This window comes from Delphinapterus leucas, chromosome 7 (assembly GCF_059928025.1).
Source record: "Delphinapterus leucas isolate spDelLeu-1000000601 "Yukka" chromosome 7, BTC_Dleu_Yukka2, whole genome shotgun sequence".
In the NCBI taxonomy this organism is placed as follows: Eukaryota; Metazoa; Chordata; class Mammalia; order Artiodactyla; family Monodontidae; genus Delphinapterus; species Delphinapterus leucas.
Genome location: NC_143135.1, coordinates 65,534,386 through 65,559,289, shown reverse-complemented (window position 1 = coordinate 65,559,289; position 24,904 = coordinate 65,534,386). Strand labels below are relative to the sequence as shown.

At 36.6% G+C, this 24,904-nt stretch overlaps 1 protein-coding gene across 1 annotated transcript in view; it reads right to left on the bottom strand.

Moving 5' to 3' along the window:
* TYR (tyrosinase) overlaps nt 1–24,904 on the bottom strand; it is a 111,631-nt gene that overhangs the window by 6,750 nt on the left and 79,977 nt on the right. Inside the window, exon 4 of the mRNA XM_022593743.2 lies at nt 4,117–4,298. Coding sequence (XP_022449451.1) covers nt 4,117–4,298 — 182 coding nt within the window. The remainder of the gene's footprint in view (nt 1–4,116; nt 4,299–24,904) is intronic.

The following is a 24,904-nucleotide window of genomic DNA, read 5'->3' as shown; positions in this document are numbered from 1 at the left end:
CTTTGCAACTGACACAAAACTTGCATCTTTTTAGATTTTATATGAATATAATCATCAGTATATATTCTATGATGTCTGGTTTCTTTGGTTCAACATTATGTCTTTAACATAGAGGACAGACTTGTGGTTGCCAAGGGGGAAGTGGGGGAGGTGGGGGAGGGATGGATTGGGAGTTTGGGATAAGCAGACGCAAACTATTATATATAGAATGGATAAACAACAAGGTCCTGCTATATAGCACAGGGAACTCTATTCAATATCCTGTGATAAACCATAGTGGAAAAGAATATGAAAAAGAATGTATATATATGTATAACTGAGTCACTTTGCTGTACAGCAGAAATTAACACAACATTGTAAATCAACTATATTTCAATAAAGTAAAATTGAAAAAAAAACTTCCTACAAGCTGCAGCAACTGTAATCTTACGAAAACTCAAATTTGATCCTGATTTGTTTAAAATTCATTAATGGCTCTGTTATCGTAGCAATATGGCCAAAATTCATAATCAAGACCTCCTTTTCAACTAATTAATTCTTCCTGTTACTGATATTCTCTGAAATGTCACTTCATTGACCCCTAGAGATATGCACATCTCTAAACAAACGAGTCATTAGGTAAGTAGTGGTTTAAGGTCTTTCTCTTTCATTAGGATGTAAGCAATGTGAAGAAGGAGACTACATTGTTTACCACTGTATCCACAGTATCTAAAAGAATGCCTTGAACAAGGTAGTTACTAAACATATGTATGCAGAAAGAATAAATAAACCAATAAAATCACCTAGAAAATATCTAGTGCAATAGAAGACTTGAAATACGTTAAAAATATCTAAAAATGCAAATCAAAACTACAATGAAGTATCACCTCACACCAGTCAGAATGGCCATCATCAAAAAATCTACAAACAATAAATGCTGGAGAGGGTGTGGAGAAAAGGGAACCCTCTTGCACTGTTGGTGGGAATATAAATTGATACAGCCACTATGGAGAACAGTATGGAGGTTCCTTAAAAAACTAAAAATAGAAATACCATATGACCCAGCAATCCCACTACTGGGCATATACCCTGAGAAAACCATAATTCAAATAGAGTCATGTACCACAATGTTCACTGCAGCACTATTTACAATAGCCAGGCCATGGAAGCAACCTAAGTGTCCATCAACAGATGAATGGATAGAGAAGATGTGGTACATATATACAATGGAATATTACTCAGCCATTAAAAGAAACAAAATTGAGTTATTTGTAGTGAGGTGGATGGACCTAGAGACTGTCATACAGAGTGAAGTAAGTCAGAAAGAGAAAAATAAATACTGAATGCTAACACATATATATGGAATCTTAAGAAAAAAAAAGGTTCTGAAGAACCTAGGGGCAGGACAGGAATAAAGATGCAGATGTAAAGAATGGACTTGAGGACACAGGGAGGGGGAAGTGTAGGCTGGGATGAAGTGAGAGAGTGGCATGGACTTATATATACTACCAAATGTAAACTAGATAGCTGGTGGGAAGCAGCCGCATAGCACAGGGAGATCAGCTCTGTGCTTTGTGACCACTCAGAGGGGTGGGATAGGGAGGGTGGGAGGGAGACGCAAGAGGGAAGAGATATGGGGATATATGTATATGTATGGCTGATTCACTTTGTTATAAAGCAGAAACTAACACACCATTGTAAAGCAATTATACTCCAATAAAGATGTTAAATTTTTTTTTTTAATCTAGAAATGACCTGAGTATTAAGAAGTGTGACATTTTTCTAGCAAGCTTTACTTATATGTATTGGTTAAGAGACACCATCCTCATGATAAATATCACTTGCATTCAAGTGAATTCATTGGTTTAGCCCCATACCAGATACCATTTGGAGAAGACTGGAGAAGCTTGCAAGGTATCAGTTCTGATTTTGTAGGGCTCACAGCCAAGGTAGCGGGGGGAAAGATTCATATGTAGAAAAATTACCATGTAACTCTATTAAAGGAGTGATTAAACATGACTCTGTATATGTATACAATGATTTCATATCTGAGAGTGTGACAAATGGATATGGATCAGAATTTAGCCAGAGAGAATAGTGTAATAAAAGCAAGAGCCTGTGAAAGAGTCTGTTATGTTCTGAAAATGGAAATTATAAAATCCTGGTGGTGACTCTTTGAAAAACCAATACCAATATTCTCCTTTCTTTATGTACTGTGGGTGTTTTTAGAAGGAGGGAAAAACACTTTACTTGAGACTGCCCCTCTTTTTGACTCACTGGGAGCCCCTTCCCTTACCATACCTCCACCCTCTGCAAAATCCTCTGTTCTTAGTGATCTCCAGGTTTTCAAAGAACTCATCTCCTCTACCAGCCATTTTAGTATTCCTTCCACTGGCTATGGTCTTCAGATAAAGCAAAACAGGTATCGAACCCAAATCTGTCCAACTAATGGTTCCCCCAAGGGCAGGAAAAGGTTGATAAAATACAGTTTCTCCTGTTGGCCTTAAAATGTGGTTCTGCTATGCCACATACTAGCTAGATGGCCCAGGACAAGTTATTTATATTCTTTAAGCCTCTGTTTTCTCATCTATGATCAGGAAAAAGAAATAATAGTGCTTACTTCACAGGGTAATTATGAAAATTAAAGGAAATAATGCACACAGCATACCCAGAAGAGTTCCTGGAACATGAAAAGATCCATAATATATTAGCTATTATGAAATAACTCAACTTATCTCCTCAGTGTAATTTTTCATTGCTCATACTACTCAAATAGGAGAATTTAGCATCTCAGAAATACAGGGTACACTTTACACCTCTATTTTTGTTATTCTATTAGTTTAGAATATTCCCTACCCTTTTCTATCTGCTACCTGCCTGTCTATCCTTCAAGGCCTTGTCTTGTCTTTTTAGGTTGAACTACTCTGGAGTCATTGCTTTCTCCTCTGTGCTCTTATAAGATTCAGTTTATGACTCCTTTATTGCACTTAACACAGCCTGATGTTTCACACTTTTTTGCACAACTGTCTGACTTCCATACTGAATTTAATTTAACGCTCCTTGAGGTCTGGAGGTATGTCATTCATTTATGTGTCACTAAAGTTTAACAAGACATAGGAAATTGGTAAATGTCATTCATTTGTTCATTTTATTTTACTAATCTGTTTATGTTTCCATGAATTATCAACGAATATAATGAAACATCAGTGCTTGTCGAATACCTCGTATCCACAAACTCTGTGTTGTTTAACCGTTTTTTTAGCTGTTGACCATTTTGTGTTGCAGTGGAGAGGACCCTGTAGTGTTGAAATCTGGCTCTTCCACATACTGGCATTTGCTATTGGGAAAGTCATTTAAATTATCTTAGCATCAGTGTCCTTACCTCATTCTAGGGATAATAATACTTTCCCTAATATATGGTTGATTAGTAATGCATGTATGATATGTAGCAAGCTCACAGGTAGGGGGAGACATTACTACCTGTTCCGTATTTATCAAAAAGATATTGACATACTACTACTAAGGAAGATTATTTAAAGCCTAGATCTAATTACAATCCTAGACTTAATCATAGTCAGAGCAATTTTTATTATAATAGCTATTATCATTATTATTATTACCTGTGTTTAACATCAAAATGTTCACAAATTTTCTTGGTAACCCTAGCAGGAAGTTCCCAAAGATAATTTCAAAAACTGTTAGATGTTTAACTTGTGCTGACAGCCCTAGGCTCTTAATGCATTTAATTATCAAATATCTCTTTGAGGTATTCTATTCCTAATATTTAAGGTTAAGAAACTGAGATTCAAGGAACTGAAGTCAAATTTCCCAAGGTCACACAAAAGTCAGTTTATAGTGTCACGTCTCACACCCATTTTTTTTTCTGATTTTAATTTTAGTGCTCTTCCCATGGTTGCCATATGCAAAATGCTCTATATTAAGCAGGAAGGACAGAAATTTAAAGATTCTTGCAACTTGGTCCATGGAATAATAAATCAGTGATGAGTTAAGGATCGTAACGCATTTTCCCAATTTAAATAATTTGGGGATAATGTAAAAACATAAGGTTTTGCACTCTCTCAAAAGACATTGGTCACACTAGACTCAGTAATGCACATGAAAGAACCTGAGCCTTACCTGAATCTTGTAGGTAGCTATAGTCATAACCCAGATCTCTGGATGAAATAAAGAAATCACCATTTCTGTAGAGAGGTATAAAAGGAACCATGTAGGATTCCCGGTTGTGCCCAATGGGTGCATAGGCTTCTGGATAAACTTCTTGAAGAGGACGGTGCCTTCGAAGCCACTGTTCAAAAATACTGCAGAGGAAAGGATGATTCAATGTCAGAAACATATTGTTAGTAAAAGAAATATTTGGAATTCTTAAAATAAAATAACAAGGCATATCTTAAAACCTAAAGCTGTGGAAAGATGCCAAATATAGTTTTCACACTTTGAAAATATTTTGTAAGTCACCAGTTCATGCTGTCAGGCCCTGATGAAACTCATTTATTTGAGAGAAATATTAGAGGATAATTTTGAAAGAGAAATTTCTTAGAAGATAAATGAAACTTACATGACAAGTTTAGACCCTTCAGAATGCTGCAGAGCAAGTGTAATTATTGGTTGAGTGACAATTGAGACATAGTTGTAAATTAAATATGTCTCTTATCTCAAAGAAAGTTCACCTAAAGAAAGAACTTGCAAAACTAAATTGGAATCAGTATTAGAATTTGGCCATTTTTTGGTCATGGTAGGGGACTTTCAATTATTTCAACCTCCTTGTTATGTTTGGTGCAGTGTATGCTTAATGAATCTTGGTGGGAGAAAGAGCTCACCTTCCATGATAGAGGCTAAAAATACTTACTTGGAAACTTGTGGTTTCCAAACTTCCCTGGAAGCTCGAGTATGACCACATGATCAATACTCAGTGAATCAGACATACCCATCCAAGACTTTGAAACAGGAGACACTGACACAAAGAAGCAAGGACAATGGAAAACCAACATCCTGTTTTTAAGGGCAGCGAGGCCAGAGGTATTAGTAAAGGTGTCCAGGGGTACCCTGTGTTCTAGAGCAGCGGTCCCCAAACTTTTTGGTACCGGGGATTGGTTTCGTGAAAGACAATTTTTCCATGGATGGGATGGGTGGGGGGGAGAGGGCGGGGGGGATGGGTGGTTCAAGCAGTAATGTGAGCCATGGGGAGCAATGCGGAGACCCAGATGAAGTTTCGCTTGCTTGTCCGCCTCTCACCTCCTGCTGTGTGGCCCAGTTCCAACTGGGGGTTGGGGACCCCTGTTCTAGAGCATGGTTTTGGCAGATGATTGACTGCTGCCCTCCTCCCTTGTTCCCATCTGTTTCTCAACCTGCTTCTCCATGATCTCCTCACCTATCCGATACCCTTTCAGCAAATTTGTTTCCTGTTGAATCAGCCAGAGTGAGTTTCTGCTGCATGCAATTAAAAACTCTAACTGGAACAAAAGCTAAAAAATTATGGGATCGAAAAAGCCTAGTAAGAATGGAAGCAAAACTAAGCTACAGCAGAATTTATAGTGGATCATTAAAGGTACGATAAAGAGAATGGCTTTGTGTTATCAGACCATATAGCATAGAGGGAAGAATACTATATTTGGAGTCAGAGAACTCCCCTTGAGTCCTAGATCTGTGGTTTAACAGCTGTATCAGTTGCATAAGCTCATAAGCAAATCATTGAACCACTTGAAGACTTAGCCTTCTCATCCTTAAAATGAAATAATATCTGTCCTATCTGTTTCCAAATTATCCAATGTGATAATTTTTATGAAAGTGCTAGATATATAAGCTACTGTTGTTTAGCTCTAGAATTGAAGCTCGGAGATAAAAGGTTAGTGCATGGTCGAGACAATGGGTCTAAAAAAGAAAGTGATAGTACTTCAAGCAAACAAATAATTTTTTTGAGAAAACCTTTTGAAGTACAATAAAGAAGAGAACAAGGAAGCCAGATGGCAGCAGTGGTGATCACTTTTTCTGTGATGAAAAGCAATTCTATTTGCTTAGAGAATCTGGACTTCAAATACTAGTTGTGGTCAAAGTTGTTTTTAATTGTGAATAAACTGAGAGATCAGCAGGCTGCTGATAAACACTGCAAATCTGGTCCCTGAATACCAAATGGTCCCTAAATAGCTCAATTATTAAATATGTTTGCTGAGTACTTACTATACGTTAAGTTTTAGAGAAACTTGAACCTGTGCAAAAACCTGAATTCTGTGGGTTGTGACAAAGGAAACTTGTAAAAGATCTTAACCTGTTTAATTTTCCTTTTATTCATCTGCAAAATGGGAGCAGTATTTATGTCTTGAAGGTATTGTAAGGATTAATTAAGCAACATAAATGTCCTTTGACAGATGAATAAAGAAGATATTGTATGTATATACAGTGGAATATTATTTAGCCATAAAAAGAACAAAATAATGCCATTTGCAGCAACATGGATGGACCTAGAGATTACCATATTAAGTGAAGTAAGTCAGACAACAAATAAAATATGATATCACTTACATGTGGAATCTAAAATACAACACAAATGAACTTATTTATAAAACAGAAATAGACTCAGAGACATAGAAAAAAACTTGTGGTTACCAAAGGGAAAGGGAGGGGAGGGATAAAATTGGAATTTGGGATTAACAGATATACACTACTATATATAAAAGAGATAAACAACAAGGACCTACTGTATAGCACAGGGGACTATATTCAATGTCTTGTAATAACCTATAATAGAAAAAAATCTGAAAAAGAATATGTATATATGTACGTATATACGTATATATGTATAAATGAATTGTTTTACACTGGAAACATTGTAAGTAAAAAAATTAAAAACTGATTAATTAAAATAACATAAGTAAGATATATGGTTAAGTGTTGGACAGGTGGTAAACAGAAGCCATCCTCAGCCCCACAGCATTTCTTCCTTTTCTTCCTTCTACTCATGATTCAAGTTATACTGGAAGAATTCTACAAATGGTGAGAGACATGAGACATGCATAGAAATGCCAAAGCCATGTATATTTGAGCTGGTTCTTTAAAAATTGTTATTCTTCTTTAAGCAGAAATGGGGAAACAGAGGATTCAAGAAGATTGTTTTTTTGTGTGTGTACCTCCATTTCCTCAACTGAAGAAATTAGGAACTGGCTTAAGTCTATTCAAGTCCTATAATTTTATGAATTATTGTTTTTATTTTAACATCTACAGTTTTCTTCTTTTCATGAAAGCATTACTTGTTCATTATATACAATTCAGAAAATATAAACAAGCAAAAAGGAGAAAAGAAAAAAATCATATGTACTTGCTCCATATTTTTGTCGCAGTTTTTAAAATATACAAGTATAACATTAAATACATATTTTAATAAAAGAGAATTTTATTATAGACAATATTTTATAAGACATTTTATTTGTACTAAACAATGTTTAAATGATATTTAAACAATGTTCACCAGTTTTCAAGTGATAAACATTTTTTTTTTTTGCGGTACGCGGGCCTCTCACTGTTGTGGCCTCTCCCATTACGGAGCACAGGCTCCGGATGCGCTGGCTCAGAGGCCATGGCTCATGGGCCCAGCCACCCCGCGGCAAGTGGGATCCTCCCGGACCGGGGCACGAACCTGTGCGTGTCCCCTGCATCGGCAGGCAGACTCCCAACCACTGTGCCACCAGGGAAGCCCAAACCTATTTTTTAATGAGGAGACCCTCTGATAATTAATCCCTATTAAACTTTGACTGACTTAGAAACAGCCCAATATACAATGAGCTACTAGATAAGAGCTTGATGCAAACACTGTCCATTTTTGTTAATTGAGAAAAATTACCCCTATAGTTCAATTTATCAATAATCTTATCTCTGCCAAGAAGTAAAAATTCTTTACCTAGGTAGGACAAGGACATCAATTCTCAGCACCAAAAGATGTAATGGATGAAACCATTAATGTGCTTACTCACCTTACCAACCTTTTAAAATGAAGGTATCAATCTTGCTTAAATTCTTCATCAGTGGGTCTCATCTTCAGTTAATTTCATCGAACCATGTCTAGAATGGCTCACATCAGAATACTAATGTTTAACTTGGATAATCACACTGACATTTTGGGAAGAAAGTTATCTTCTTACCAAAGATTCATTTAAACTGTATTTAGATGGTTTTCTAGAAGTCTGAGCAACAATGAAATGCACAACAGAGGATTTAGAAAAAAGTTAAGATGATCACAGATGGAAACAAGAAGGGATGTGTTTTATGTACGAAAGTAACATGGACGTCTGGTCACACCCATCCTTACAACAAGACAAAGCTGGACAAGTAGAAAATCAACAACTTTTCTTGGACCCATGAGAGAACTGGGCAAACTGCTTCCCCCAAAACTGTAGAGATAAATGCAACCAGAGGAACTCAACTGAAATTTGCTAACCAAGAGGAGAAACAGCTGGATCCATAAACTTAAACACTTTGATGAATGGCTGGAGGTTGAGTACAGACAACTTGTGATGTGAGAAACTGCTGGGAGCCATAGTCTTAGGGGGATATTCCCACACATTTGGGGCTTTTACCTCCAAGAACTCTGCCAGATTTTCACAATGAAGACCTGAGAAAGATCCTCTCCTGGCTCTGTAGGGGGAGGGAGAGAGTGACCACTGTGAAATATGCCCAGAGTCTTCTCCACACCAAAGCCCTTTAATCCAGAGGAAATAACCACCAGAGACTTATCCCGGTAGGAGGAAGGGAATTCCTCTCAGTCCAGTCCCTTTCAGCCTTCCTGTCTCACCTAAGGGGAAATAAAACATAGGCCATGGGTCAGGGCTTCAAGGAAATAGATTGGGAATGCTACAACTGGGAAAAGGAGTAGAGGACAGAGGGGGAAAAGAAACCAAAAAGCTATACCATTGGAGAAACACTTATGAAGGTCACAGCCCCAAGACACTGGCCAACTAAAAGACTGAAATTTAATCAGAATATTGTAGAACACTTTCTTCCCCTATATTTTACCATGATACCAACAGAGCTCTAGTATAATTAGGTAGACACACTGAGTACATAAAACAGCAAGACACAACTCCCTACTCCTTTTGTGTGGGCTGTGCATAGTAACTTTCCTCCAAGGAGCACAATATGGATGGGTGGTAGAATCATTTAGAAGTTTGAGAAACCTGAGAAATATGACAACTGCCAAGTGATCAAGGTTAACGTCAGCAATGGTAAGCCATGTTGATAGCATGTTCCCTTGATATTATGTGAAGAGAATAGTGCTTTACCTCTCTCATCTTCCTCCCCAAAACATGTAATTTCAGTCTGCAAGAGAAAACCTCAGACAAATTCGAATAGAGGGGCATTCTATTAAATACCTGAGCAGTACTCCTCAAAACTGTCAAGGTCATCAAAAACAAGGAAAGTTTGAAAAATTGCCACAGCCAAGAAGGAGCCTAAGGAGACATGATAGCTAAATGTAATATGACATCCTGGATGGGATCTTGAAACACAAAAAGATATTAGATAGCAATGAAGTAATCTTAAAGTATAGATTGTGGTTAATAACAATGTATCAATATTGTTTCATTAATTGTGACAAACTTTCCATACTGAAGTAAATTGTTAAGAATAGGGGAAACTGGATGTGGGGTATATGCAAACTCTGCAACATTTATGTAAATAAAAATTATTCTTAAAGTTTCTTTTTAAAAACAGAACAACTAACAAAGAAGCCTAATGTAGTTGGATATTAGGGAACTGAGTTGATTTAGTACATTCACTGCTACAGTAAAAAATGCACAAATACTATAGAATTCTTTTTCATTCGTTTATTCAACCATTTCATAAATAGTTAAATACACATATTATGAGCACCTATAATAAACTGGTTCTCTGCCAGGTATTGATGTATTTCTCTGTCCTTGTGGTACTTTGATCTATTGATGGAGATAGATACTAACCAGTAATTTCAGAAATGCATCTGTAATTACAGACTGGCAAATACTATAGAATGAAGCAACATGGTAATACAATTTAGTGAGGAGGCCTCATTGATTCTGCAGCCTTTGATGGTGTTGAAGGAGTATTTAGAGAAGTGGTATAAGAGTGTTTCTGAAAAAATAATAGAATTTGCAAGGGCTTTTGATGGGAGGTCAGATTCTCTCATCTGTCTCACTACTCCCATAGCTTCACTTATTATCTACAGGCTGATGGCTTCTCAACTTACAGTGACAGAGTAAATCTTGCTCTGAAATCTCGGTCCAAATACCCAGCTGCCTGAGTGGCATCCCCATTGAAATGCTTCAAAAGAATCTTCAAGCACAGCACACAGTATCTTCAAAAATCACAATACTAACATCCCTTCCTCATGCTACACTTCTCCACTGATCTATGTCTTTGGAATAAAACTATCTGTCCAGCCAGAAAATGTAAACAAATGACTGATGTATCTATGGAGAGAACAGTTTGAGATGAAGCTAGAGAGGAAATGGGGGCCAAATCAAGAAGGGCAGTTGAGAACATGTGAGAAATATTTTTAATTTTTCCTAAGAGCAATAGGAAGTCACTGTTTATATCTGTGATCGCAAGAGATAACATGAACAGATAACTTTTTTAAAGAGTACACACATTGCACTATGGAGAAGGGACTGAAGGACAGTCAGAATTGATGTGCAGGGAACAAGGGATGAAGAAATCAGCGGGAAAATTATATCCAGGTAAAAAGATGATGTGTGGCTATCCAAGTAGTACAGCTCAGCGGTGAGATGTCACAGAAGACTCCACATTTTCTGGTTAAAGTGGAATAATAATAATAATAACAGAAAAAAGGAAACAGTGAACAAGTTGGTAAGGCGCTTAAGGTAGATGAGAACCCAGATCTTCTGGCTGATGTACCTGGGCTTCTTCCTCTGACACTGCAGTTGTCCCTGCCTGTGATTCTGTTTTCTCCTTCCTTATTCTCCCTGAGTGGGTCCTGAATACTTCTGTTACTCTCTGACTAAGCCTTGTATCTGAGGGCAGGGTTTGTCAACAGGGCTGGAAAGGTACAGAAAAACAAATGCTAGAATGTCAATTAAACACTCCACTTACTTCAGAAATTATCTCACATCATCCTGTTTTCTTTCACTGTGGGAGGAACAAACCCAAACTGAGGCAGAGACATTGTTCACAAGTACATTGGAGAATATCAGTGCTACCAACTAGCTAAGAAACCACATCTTCTTTATCTTCCATTTCTCTGTGCATAGCACATAGTTGCAATATTTACATGATAATTGGTGCTGCTCTTTTGAGTTAATAATCTAACCCAGGAGAATGTGTTCATAATAAAGCAATTTCTGTAACGCAACCTCGTGATATATGTTGCTTATTGATTTAAGCCTCAGCAAATCAAGGAGGTAACTATTTTATTGATCCCATTTTACAGAAGAGAATATTGAGTCAAAGAACTGAAAGTTTGCCAATGCTCACTCAACTAGAATGCAGTAGAAAATCTGGCATTTCATGTCAGATTTCTGTGAGTTTTACCATTATACCCAGCTTGCAGAGCTAGGGCCAGAGCCCAGGTGTTCTATTCCAAGTTAAAGACTCTGACTCTTCCACTTATAAGCAAAACATTAGCAATTAGTACTTAAAGCAAAAAGATGGACAGAGCATTAATGTTCTTCTCCAAGCATTTTAGAGCCATGCACATAAGTGGGAACTAGGCATCCTTTGTCATTTTACTTTACCTGAGAAATGAACATGTGATTATAAAATCTCTCAAGTGCAGAGAAGAGATAAATGCAGAGTTGTGAAATATTAACATCACTAGTCTAAAGACTTGTGATTTTTCTTTGTGGAACTGAAACCCTTTTTACTTCCCTCCAGAGGCCATGAGGACCCATAGACCAGCCCAAGCTTAGTAGGTAACAAGGGGCAACAGAGAAGGGGACCAAAGAGAATGGCCTCTACATGGGATTCTGGGTCTAGGCCTTGACCTACGCATGAGGACCAGTTTAGAATTCCTCCTGAGGGAGGCCAGTGAGCACCCATGAGGTGACTCTGAAAGTGCTGAGTCTTATCTAGGCAGCTGACATTCACAGCAGGCGTGTGGGAGAGAGGAGCTGAGGGAAGAGGTACAGTACATGCTGTGAACATAGGACAGCCCTGCAGGATATGCAGACAAAAGGGCAAAGTCCACCTTCAACCTGTTCTAAGCAAAGGTTTAATAACGAGTCTTAATTTTTGCCCTGGGATTTGAGGGCACAGAAAGAAGCCAGAAACATAAAACTTCATCTTGAGAAACCTGGATACATTTCTGGTATTGGTTTGTGAGGGGTGAGAGGATAATCCGTGTGAGCCTCAGTTTATTCATCTGCGAAATGTGGATAATAACAAACTTCAAAGTGCCGTGAGATATAACTGAGATTAAGTGTACAGTACACCCAGGACAGTGCCAACACACAGTAAGCACCCAACAGTGGTTAGCTGTTGCTGTTATTCTTGCACACATCAGAAACCATCATTTCTGCAGTTTAATATGAGGAGCCCACTTTAATTCCCTTAGAGCAGAGGTTTAAGATTTCTGCTCCTTGGGAATTTTGGTGTACCACAAGCAGGATGGAGTTGTCTTAACAAACAAATATGTCAATGAATTTTATTTCTCATTTTTAAAGAAATTATATAAACAGAGAGTGAATAAATTGTAGAGGTTAGCTTCATAGATTCTGAAGCTAGATTGCTTGGATTCAAATTTGGGTTGTGATACTCAGTAGCTGTGCAAACTTGGGCAAACTACTTAACCTTTTTGTGCTTCAGTTTCCTTATCAGTAAAATGGCAATTATAATCTGGGTTGAATTATGTCCCCCCTCAAAGTTCATATGTTGAAGTTCTCAGAAATTGATTTTGTATTTGGAGATAGGGTCTTTAAAGGGTTAATTAAGTTAAAATGAGATCCTTGGGGTGGGTTCTAATCCAATATGACTGGTGTCCTTATAAGAAGAAGAAATTTGGACACAGGCAGGTACAGAGGGAAGACCCTGTAAAGACACAGGGAGAAGAGGGTCATGAAGAAATCACGGAGAGAGGCCTCAAAAGGCACCAACTCTGCCCACACCCACCTTGATCTTGAATTTGTAGCCTTCAGGATTGCAAGAAAATTTCTGTTGTTTAAGCCACCTAGTCTCTGGTACTATGTCATGGTAGCCCTAGAAGACTAATACATAATAGTACTTATCTGAAGGGATTCTTGTAAGTATTAAGTGAATTAATATATGTAAAACCATTTAGTATAATGTATAGAATAAGATACTGTTATTAATATTGATATTAAAATGATACTTCCTTTGTTTTTGAGTTTTTCTTCCTTAGGATTTCCTTAAACTTTTATTCTCTACTACATTGTGTTTGCTTCTTCAAGGCTTAGGTCAAATGCTACCTCCATGAAAACATCAATCAGATTTACTGTTTCCCTCCTTTGATCATTACATTTGTCATGCTGTATTGTAATTATTTATGTGTCATTCTCCAACAGTATATGGGTTTAGCCACATGTAGCCACATATATTCTTCCTTCCAGCCCTTCTGAACCACTTGCAAGACCCCCAAAGCATACCTCTGTTTCTTCATGCTTCCTAGAACATTCCTGTTCTTTCCCTTCTATCACTTTGCCCATACTTCTGCTATTTGTTTTTTCAAAACTTAGGTTCAAGTGTCACTTAAGGTGAAGGGCCTTACCTGATACCACCTGTGACGGTTAATTTTAATGTGTCGACTTGACTAGGTCATTGTACCCAGCCATTTGATCAAGCATTATTCTAGATGTTTCCATGAAGGTATTTTTTAGATGGCATTAACATTTAAATTGGTAGATCTTGAGTAAGGTAGATTATTCTCCATAACGTGGGTAGGCCTCATTCAATCCATTGAAGGCCTCAATAGGAAAAAATTGACCTGCCCAAGTAAGAAGGAATTTTGCCAGCAGATTGCCTTTGGAGTTTAACTGCAACTCTTACCTGGGTTTCCAGCCTGCTTGTCTACCTACCCTGTAGATTCTTGACTTGCCAAGTTTCCACAAATGTTTGAACCTCTCTCTGTCTCTTTCTCTGTTTCTCTCTGTGTCTTTCTCTGTCTGTTTGTTTTTCTTTCTCTCCCGTAATCTGTAAACACAATCACACACACACACACACACATCCTGTTGGTTCCGTTTTCCTGGAGAACTCTGAGTGGTACACCGCCCATCCCTTACCGAGTCAGACGCTATCTCCTCTCTCCCTCTTTCTCGGTTCTACCAAGATGCAAGTCATTCACGCCACTGCTTCTCCCATGGCACTCACACTATGCTGTGCTGTGTGACTGACCAGACTGCAACTCTCTTGAGGACAAGTCTTCATACGATTTTGTATTTCCAGCTCCTGGCAAAATGCTTATTATTAATATATGCCAGGCACTGTGCTAACTGGTGTGGGTCAGAGAGCAACACCACCTAGAGATGTATCCAACTCAAAACCGTCAGCATCTCTTGGATTTCTCCTTCTCTCAGTTCTATCAGCTAACCGCTGAGTAAATGATTCTTTAATATTTAATTCACATTCTCTTTGAGAATTTGATAAAAATGTGGGCTCTCTCCCAAGAAGACTATACAATTCTCATAAGTTTTACATATTTTTGAACTACCCGAATCTAGCACTCTCGTTAGTGAGTAGGCACTGTGATGGACATTTGGTTTGCAGTGATCAATAAGACAACATTGTTGTTCTCAATAGGTTCCCCATATACTGTTGGAGAATGACACATAATCAAATAATTGCAATACAGCATGACAAATGTAATGATCAAAGGAGGGAAACAGTAAATCTGATTGATGTTTTCATGGAGGTAGCATTTGACCTAAGCCTTGAAGAAGCAAACACAATGTAGTAGAGAATAAAAGTTTAAGGAAATCCTAAGGAAGAAAAACTCAAAAACAAAGGAAGTATCATTTTAATATCAATATTAATAACAGTATCTTATTCTATACATTATACTAAATGGTTTTACATATATTAATTCACTTAATACTTACAAGAATCCCTTCAGATAAGTACTATTATGTATTAGTCTTCTAGGGCTACCATGACATAGTACCAGAGACTAGGTGGCTTAAACAACAGAAATTTTCTTGCAATCCTGAAGGCTACAAATTCAAGATCAAGGTGGGTGTGGGCAGAGTTGGTGCCTTTTGAGGCCTCTCTCCATGATTTCTTCATGACCCTCTTCTCCCTGTGTCTTTACAGGGTCTTCCCTCTGTACCTGCCTGTGTCCAAATTTCTTCTTCTTATAAGGACACCAGTCATATTGGATTAGAACCCACCCCAAGGATCTCATTTTAACTTAATTAACTCTTTAAAGACCCTATCTCCGAATACAAAACCAATTTCTGAGAATTTCAACATAAGAATTTTAGCAGGGACATAATTCAACCCATATTATAATTGTCAACAACAGCCAACTTGGGGTCTCAAAGGAAGTAGTCAGGTAATAGTTATATGACCTACTTGTGCCGAGACCACTGAAAAAACTTGGGGACTTCCTCTGGGTTTGAAATAACAGTGTCCCAGCAATTCCTTTTCTTCATGTTCCTGGCTAATGATAGAACTCATTTAAGGAATATTTGGAAATTTTTACTGAAAAACAACACTTTTAAAAGAAGTGGATACTTTAAGAGCATAAATTGTCCAGAATGAGTAGCTGCAAATGAAAAGCCAGTTATACAGCTAAGTAATTCAACCTCGATTGACTATAATTCCAAATATATACTTTACAACTTCTTAGCTTAGTTGAGGAAAGGGCAAACAGGCCTTTGGGGAATGGCTAAGGGAGCAAAAACCAGGTTGAAACTACTTAAGCTAGTGATGAAACTTTAAAGAACTTAGTGTACGAACCAAATTATCAATGATAATGAACCGAAAAGAACCAATGAACTAGAAGTCTAAGAAAGAAAGGCAGTTTCAGAAGTTATTTTTTCTTTTCCCATACTTACGTGTATCATTGAGTGGCCAGGCACCCTACTAGGAACTATTTTGAGAGAGGATTAAAAGCAAGCTATAGTGCTTCCCATACAATCATAAGGTGCACCCAGGATTGAAAGCCACTGCATTAGGCAGAAACTGACTCAAATCAAATGAGCCAGGCTGCACTCACAGACCACAGCTAGTCGGAGTGAATTTGTGAAAAGGTATCTTTTGGGCCTAGCCGCTCCGCGGCATGTGGGATCTTCCTGGACCAGGGCACGAACCCATGTCCCCTGCATCCGCACGCGGACTCTCAACCACTGCACCACCAGGGAAGCCCATGAAAAGGTATCTTAAAGGGCCAGCCTTCCCAGATGAGGTTCAGTGTCACTGGGAGGCAGCCTATTCATTTGGTTCTCAGTAGATGTTACAGACTGACCTTCAAATTCTCAGTGTTCTTACCTGTGAAGTGATGATAAGAAAGCTTACCTTGTTCCCTTCACTATGTTGCCCATTTAATTATTGCATTAAATATTCCATCTTGAAGCCACTACGTGTCAAGATCCAAGGATGGATAAGAATGGTTTCTACCCTCATGGATCTCACTCCATGTCATGAAAAAGAGATACATACAATTTCAAAGCAAGGTAAACAATGCTCTTGGGGGCTTGTGTTTAAAACCTATGGGATTACAGCAGAAGCAGTTAACTGTTGGAGTCAAGGAAAACTTCACAGCAGGGATGGTATTTAAACTGGATGAGTAGATTACGAGGAAGACATTGCATTCAAAGCACAGACCCACAGGGAGCCTAGGCACTGATGCAACTGACAGATGAAAGTGGCTTGGTGTGTCGGAAAGGAATGTAGATTAGTGAAGGATCAATAGGAAGTGAGACCAGAAAGGTGAGAAGGGTCAGATTGTGAAAGATCATCTCTCCACCGAGGAGATGGAGGGTTGTGGGGACGAGGAGGTAGTTTGAACTTGATCCTCAGTTAATTTGCCATCTAAGTACATTAGATAAGGAGTGACCATGATTGAATTTGAATTGTAGAAATACAATTATAGTGGGTATGTATACTAAAAGAAATAATAATAAATCAACTCTATTACTTCCATCTGTTGGAGATCACAGTGTATCAGTGGACCAACAGTGAAACATATGCAGACAGTTATTACTTTTCTCCAGGTAGCTATGCTGCCTCTCTTCCATTCAAAATTTCTCTTCCTTTCGTTCAAAATTTTCCATCACTTCCTACTATTCATCATTAGAGTGATGCTTCTGAGGTTCACAAAACGATGAAAAACAACTAATCAATTCAGTAATGATTCCCATTTATTAGGTAGCTATGTATCTGGTACTAGGCTGGGGATTTTGACATATATCATCATATTATTTCTCCACCAGTACTGCATGAAAGGTATTAGTAATAGTAGCAGTAGTGAGCGTTAGCCCATATAACACTCACTATATGTCAGGTACCATTCTTAGTACTCCTATATAGGAACTCATTTAATCCTCAGAATAATTCTATGAGGAATGTTCTGCTGTTATCCCTATTTTACAGATGAGAAAACTGAAGCGCAAAATGGTTATGATACTTGCCCAAGGTTACACAGCTAATAAGTGGCAGGATTCAAAACCAGGCAGTCTAATCTCAGTACCTGCTCTTAGCCTTAGCAAAGTATGGCCTCATGACAGTATTCACATTAAAATAAACAAAAAACAAGCAACCAAAAAAGCAGGAATTTAAAACTTTCTACAGTTCATGTAGTTAATAAATGTAGCAGCAGGAATCAAACTCAGATTTGCTGCACTCAGTGCTTCGCATAAGTGCTTCCAATTGTGTGTTGGGCAAACACACACTGAGGAAACCTGTGTGACTTGCACATTTTCCAATTTAGTCAGGAAAAGAAAAAGAATGTTGGAAAAGAGCTTTTGAGTGGAAAAACCTGTGGCATTATCTATTAGAAATGAAAGCTCAATCTGTTCACTGCTATATTCATAAAACCTAGAATAGCACCTGTATACAGTTTGTACTCAATAAATATCTGATAAGTAACTATCCCAGAAGGATTCTAGAATCTGTCCCCTGGGGACAAGGAGAATATATATTATACATATTCAATGAATAGTTATTGAGTATCTCCCCGTGCAGGCAAGTACAGGCAGTATATATGGTAAAAATGGGAGATAAAAGGTTGCAAAAGGCAGAGCCCTTCCTATAAGCAACGTTTAGGGGGGATTTATACCACTTGTATATATATTTTGTATCTTTAGCCAAGGTGCTAGGACCTGTATCTGATGTGGAAAGGCGTTTTTAGGTACTTCAGAGTAAAAGTCATCATTCACGGTAATAACAGTAAGTTCAAGGTGGGCATAATTAGTATAAATACAACTTCACTGACCCAACAGTCCTATCATGAGCACCAGACAATACTCTGGTTTCCAACATCCTCTGTAAATTACGCTTTTAATACCATATCTTTTTTGCCGTAAGCATCACCTTTCAGTATGATGTTAGCAGCTTTACTGCTCTCCCCCAACCATGATAGGATTCCCCTGATTCTGACGGTTACAGTGGAAAGTCCTTCATACTCCTATTACCTGTACAGACGGAGAACTCCTTTATTTGGAATGATAACTCTTTCCTCTAGACAAAAGGATATTACTACCATTTTGGCATATTGCCCTTCAGACACAGCTCCTACATTTTCAGGCTCTCAAGGAATTGGTATTGGTTTGATGGGAACTCAGAGAAGTTATGGAATTATTCCTTCACCTAACAGCTTACAACACAACCTAGAGATACCTGCATTCACAGTTACACAAAGGCTATAATTCCATTAATCAACTTTATTTACCTTGCTGGCTCTAAGAGTCCCTGTTAATAGAAATCACTAAGAACCTCATTCTTCATCTTGGATCACTAATAGGACATTTGTCAATTTATCAATACCCATACCTGGCCTGCATATCTCCTGGTCTCCATCTCTTCTCCAGAACATGTGATGAGAAAAATGAATAGGTTACTTTGGGACAATATGGATTACAAAAATGAGTAGTGAGGGCAGTGAGCTCACGGGAACAAAAGAGGAAAAATCGACGGGTGTCAACCTAAGGTGTTTGCATTTATTCCATATGGAATGAGAGTCTCTGTTGCCATTTGAGGAGGTGAATGACAGGAAAAAAACCTTGTGCATAGAAGGATCTATATGAAAGTGTTGCACTTTTTTTAGTCAGAGAAATTAGAGGATTTTTTGTTGGAGAGTTTGGAGGCAAAGGACTAACACATACTTATGGGTAGTTAAGTACCTAGAGCCTCTACTAAAAAGGTAAGAAAAATCAAAGGTAATGTCTGTAAGTGAAATAAGAGAGCAAAGAAGGTCACAAATGTTTGAACACCAGGGGTGCCATCTGGCAGAAGGATAATTCAGTATGAGCTTAAATGCTTCTTTTCAATGAACAGCAAATATTCCATGCATGCCTAAGAATATTCATGATGTACAATTATAGAAACATATGGAACACAAATACATAAATAATTTATGAAGTAATAATACTAATATCATTAGACATTTAGATGAGAAAAAATATATAATGTGTTCAAGTCTAGCCTAATGAACAGAGAAGATAATGTAAAACATCCTTCGGAAAGCAAATTCATCTGGAGCTGACAACCTGACATCTTAATCACAGCAAATGATTCTGACTGTTGGAAGGAAAGAGCCCAGGAAAAGATAGTTCAAGGACGGAAAAAGAGATTATTTTCTGTGTTACTTTCTCTAAAATAGTAGTTATATACCCACCAACTCACTTTTTTTTCTGTAGCTGAAATCTTCATCTATGAGTATTTCCAAATCTCTGTCCTTTTCTACTCCTCTAAACTTCTATTCCATTTGAGAAAAATTGACAAACGTATTTCTTACAAAGGTCAGTGATCTGAGTGTCACCCAATCTGGAGTCACCCAAAATGTAAACTGTCACCCAAAGTGTAAACTGCCACTTCAGGCAAAGGAGAAATCTGTTGGACCTTGGATCTTCACTGTGCGGAGGGAGCTAATACAAAAAAAATAATCCCTATCTTCTGTGCTAAGCAATGATCTATAAAAAGGTGAGATATTATTGAAACCCCTTCTTAAAACAATGAATAACAGAGTGTAAAAGACCAAAGGAGCAAATGTAGACAATTTCAGGAAGAGTCAGGAATATAAACCAAAGGGCCTACGGCAGTAAAACTTAGGAATCTCTATAAATGTCCCAAGTTATCACTTATTACCTATTTTCCCCAAGTGCTTAACAGTAAAATTCATGAAATGAGAGGGACCCTATTTGGGAACATCAGGGAAATAGGAGCTCTGGAGATACATTCTGCTTCACAGTCAAGTAGCAAAGAGAGAATAATTCTGCAGGATGGAACGAACATGACAACCATATTTGCAAACTCTTCCTTGCGCCCAGCTGACAATCCCTCTCTTCTTTTCAAAGGTTAAAGGAATGAACTTCCTGTTTGAAGCCTTTCCCCATACTACTTATACACTCCTAGACAGTGAGGGTTAATTATTCCATTTATCCCTCGTGTCCCTGAGTTCTTATGATTTCCTTGTTTCCTTTTGAAAGTCGGGCTTTCCTGTGTAAGTGAGGGTTTATCACTTTCTCTTTGTGATGAACAAAACATGTGAGAATCTCTAGTTATTAAGAAAATATTACTAGATATAATCATTCAAAAAATTAAAAATTTCTCAGAGACCTGATTACCTGATGGATCTGAACTCAAAACTAATAATATAAGGATAAAGGAAGTTTGAAGAAAAGTAACATACACTAAGCACATAGATATCATTTACTGAAGACTCATATGAGTGAGAAGGGAAGAAAAAGGTATTTAGCTGATTTCTTGAAGCAGTGGCAATAAAATGGCACTTTAGGAAAAGTGATTTTCCTTAGAAAGGAGAGAGAAGGTTTCACAGATGTAGAAATCACATGTTATCCCCATGTTAATATGATACATATTAGGACTTGAAAGAATGTTGTGATCTAACTCAGGAGTTGATAAATGAGTAGCTTAGAGTCATTGCAATGTTTGAAGTCTTGCCATCCAAATGGGCTCAATCACAATTAGAGCAGTTCCACTTGTATCTTGTTTTACATATAGAAATGCCATTTTAATATGTTATAATAACTGAAATGCCATTTAATTTTTTAAAGGGTTCTTGACTTCTGTTTTTGGAAGGATAATGGGAGGAGTTCTGTGGTGCTGCTCCCCAGCAAAACAAACATAACTGGTGAACATTATGAAAAACAGCCCCAACCATTTAAAGTTTCTGGAAATTCTTCTAAAAGCACAGCATAACACGTATGCAAGAAAATCTTCTAAACTGATAAGAACAGCGAGAGTGTGTGGCATTTGAGTCATGACCCTCTCACTCCTCACTTGACAGTGATTGTTTTGAATCTGTAGATTAATTTGGAGTGTTGACATTTTAACAATAAGAAGTCTTCCAATTCATGAACAAGGAATGCCTTTCCATTTATACAGATCTTAAGTTTCATTCAACAATGTTTTGTAGTTTTCAGTGTACAAGTCAAACTTCTTCAGTTAAGTTTATTTCTAAGTGTCATATCCTTTCTGTTGCTAATGCAAATGGAATTGTTTTCTCAATTTCATTTTCAGATTGTTTATTGCTAGTTTAAAGAAATACAATTGATTTTTATATATTTTGTATTGTGCCACTTTGCAGAACTCCTTCATTAACTCTACTTTTTTAAGATTCATTAGGATTTTCTAAATATAAGATCATACCTTATGTATATAGAGATAGTTTTACTTCTTTCTTTCCAGTTTGGACAACTTTTATTCTTTTTCTTGCCTAATCACCCTCACTAAAACCTCCAGTACAGTGTTAAAAAGAAGCAGCAAGAAAAAAAACAGATATGTCTTATTCTGGAACTTAGGGAAAGTTATTTCAGTTTTTAACCATTAATTGTGTTGTTAGCTGTGGCTTTTTCATAGATGTTCTTCATCAGATTGAGAAAGGTCCCTTTTATTCCTTGTCTCATAAATGTTTTTATTTTTAATCATTAAAGGTTGTTGGCTTTTTCTAGATTTATTGAGATAATCATGGGGCTTTTTTTCCATTTGTTTTATTAATGACTTACTACATTGATTGATTTTAATAGGTTGAACCAGCCTTGCATCCCTGAAATAAATCCCACTTGATCATGGTGTAAATATTTTTTATATATTGTTGGACTCTATCTTCCAGCATTTTGTTGAGGATTTTTTCATTTATATTTGTAAGGGATACCATTCTATGGTTTTCTCTTTAGGGTAATACCGGCCTCAAAGAATGAATTAGGAAATATTGCCTCCTTTCTGTTTATTTAAAGACTTAGATTGATGTTAGTTTTTCTTTAAATGATTGGTAGAATTCATCAGTTAAGCCATTTAACGCTGGAATTTTCTTTGCTGGTCGTTTTTTGATTACTAGCTCAATATCTTTATTTTCCATAGGTCTGTTCAAGTTTTCTATTTCTCCTTGGGTCAGTTTTGGCAATATGTGTGTTTCTAGGAATTTGTCCATTTCATGTAAGTTTCTAATCTGTTGCTATACAATTGTTCACAGTATTCCCTTATAATCTGTTTTTCTCCCTGTAGAGTTAGTAGTAATGTTTTCTTTCATTCCTGATTTTAGTAATTTGAGTCTTTCTTTTTTTTCTTGGCCAAACTAACTAAAGGATTGTCATTTTTGTTGATTTTTCTAAGAATCAATTTTTGGTTTTATTGATTTTCTCTTTTATTTTCCTAGCCTCTATTTTGTTTATTTCTACTCTAATTTTTATTATTTTTTCATTCTTGTTTGGGTTTAGATTGCTCTTCCTTTTCTAATTTCTAATCTTGGCAGTTAGGTTATGAATTTGAAGTATTTATTCTTTTTTTTTAATGGGGCCATTTACAACTATAATTCTCCCTCTAAGTACTGCTTCTGCTACATCCCATATGTTTTTGTGTGTTTTGTTTTTGTTTTTGTTTACCACAAAGTATTTACTAATTTTCCTTGTAATTTCTTCTTTGATCCAATGGTTATTTAGTAGTGTGCTGCTTAATCTCCACATATTCATAAATTTTCCAAATTTCTATTATTATCTTATTTCTTTCTATTGTGGCTGGAAGATATACATTTTACATACAATCTGTTAAAAGTTTTGAGACTTCTTCTATGGTCTAACATATGATTGATGCTGGAGAACATTCCACGCTCACTTGAGAAGAATGTCTATTTTCTTCTATTGGGTGGAATGATCTATATATGTTTATCAGCTCTTACTGGTATATAGTATTGATGAAATATTTTTTTCCTTGCTAATGTTTGGTCTACTTATTCTATCCATTATTTTTCAATGATGAATAAGTACTGAAAGTCTGCATTATAGTTAAATTGTATTTCTACCTTCAATTCTGTCAGTTTTTGCTTCATGTATCTGTTACTCTGTTGGTAGTTGTATATATGTTTATGTATATTCTTGATTGATTAATCCTTTTATCATTAAATTATAGATCTTCCTCAACTAACATGGGGTTATGTCCTGATAAATCCATTGTAAGTTGAAACATCATAAGTTGAAAATGCATTTAATACATTTAAATTATCGACTATCATAGCTTAACCTAACCTAACTTAAACATGCCCAGAACACTCACATTAGCTTCTAGCTGTGCAAAATCACAAAGTCTATTTTAGGATAAAGTGTTGAATATTTATGTAATTTATTGAATACTGTGCTGAAAGTGAAAAACAGAATGGTTTTGTGGGTACAGAATGGTTGTAAGTGTATCAGTTGTTTACCCTTGTGATTGTGTGGCTGTGTGGGAGCTGTGGTTCACTGCCACTGCAGAGCATCAGGAGAGTATAATACTACATGTCACTAACCTGGGAAAGGATCAAAATTTATAATTCAAAGTACAGTTTCTACTGAATGTGTATGGCTTTTGCACCATTGTAAAGTTGAAAAAATCGTTAGTCAAAGCATCATAAGTTGGGGACCATCTGTATGTCTTCTTTTGTATCTGGTAACAATTTTTAAAGTCAATTTTGTCTGATATTAATATAGCTTTTTTATATCTCTTTTAAGCACTGTTCACATGAAATATTTCTTTTTCTTCCTATTTTCAACCTATTTGTGTCTGCATCTAAAGTGAGTCTCTTGAAGAGAACATATTTTGGGGGCATTTTGTTATTTTAACCATTTAGTCAATTTATGCCTTTATATTAGACAATTTAATCCATTTATATTTAATGTAATTACTGTGCTACTTATTTTCTATAAGATGTCTCATGTCTTTTTTTATTCTTTAATTCTTCCATTATTAATGTCTCGAGTTAAATACATATTTTCCAGTTACCCTTTTAATCCCTTGTTATTTATTTTACTATATTATCTTGAATTATTTTCTCAGTGATTGTCCTCGGGATGACAATTGACATGACAATCTACTTCAAATTAGTACCAACTTAATTGAAATATTATGCAAAATATTTTCTCCTATGGAGCACTTCCTCATCTTTATGCTGTTATGTCCCAAAGTAACATCTGTATATATTGTGTCTCTATCACTTTTCAACTTCAAAATTTCCTTTTAATAAATTTCTATCTCTTTATTAATATTCTCTCTTTGGTAAGATACCATTCACATACTTTCCTTTAATTCTTTACATATGGTCTCCTTTAGCTCACTGCACATATTTAAAATAGTTTATTAAAGTATTTGCCTAGAAAGTCTAATGTCTAGTTTCCCTTAGTCACAGTTTCCATTGATTGTTTCTTCTCCCTTGTGTATGGGATACACTTTCTTTTTTTCTTTTCATTCATTATGAATATAATTTAAAAATACTCATCAAAATACTACCAAACCAAATCCAGAAACATATAAAAAGAATTATACACAGTAA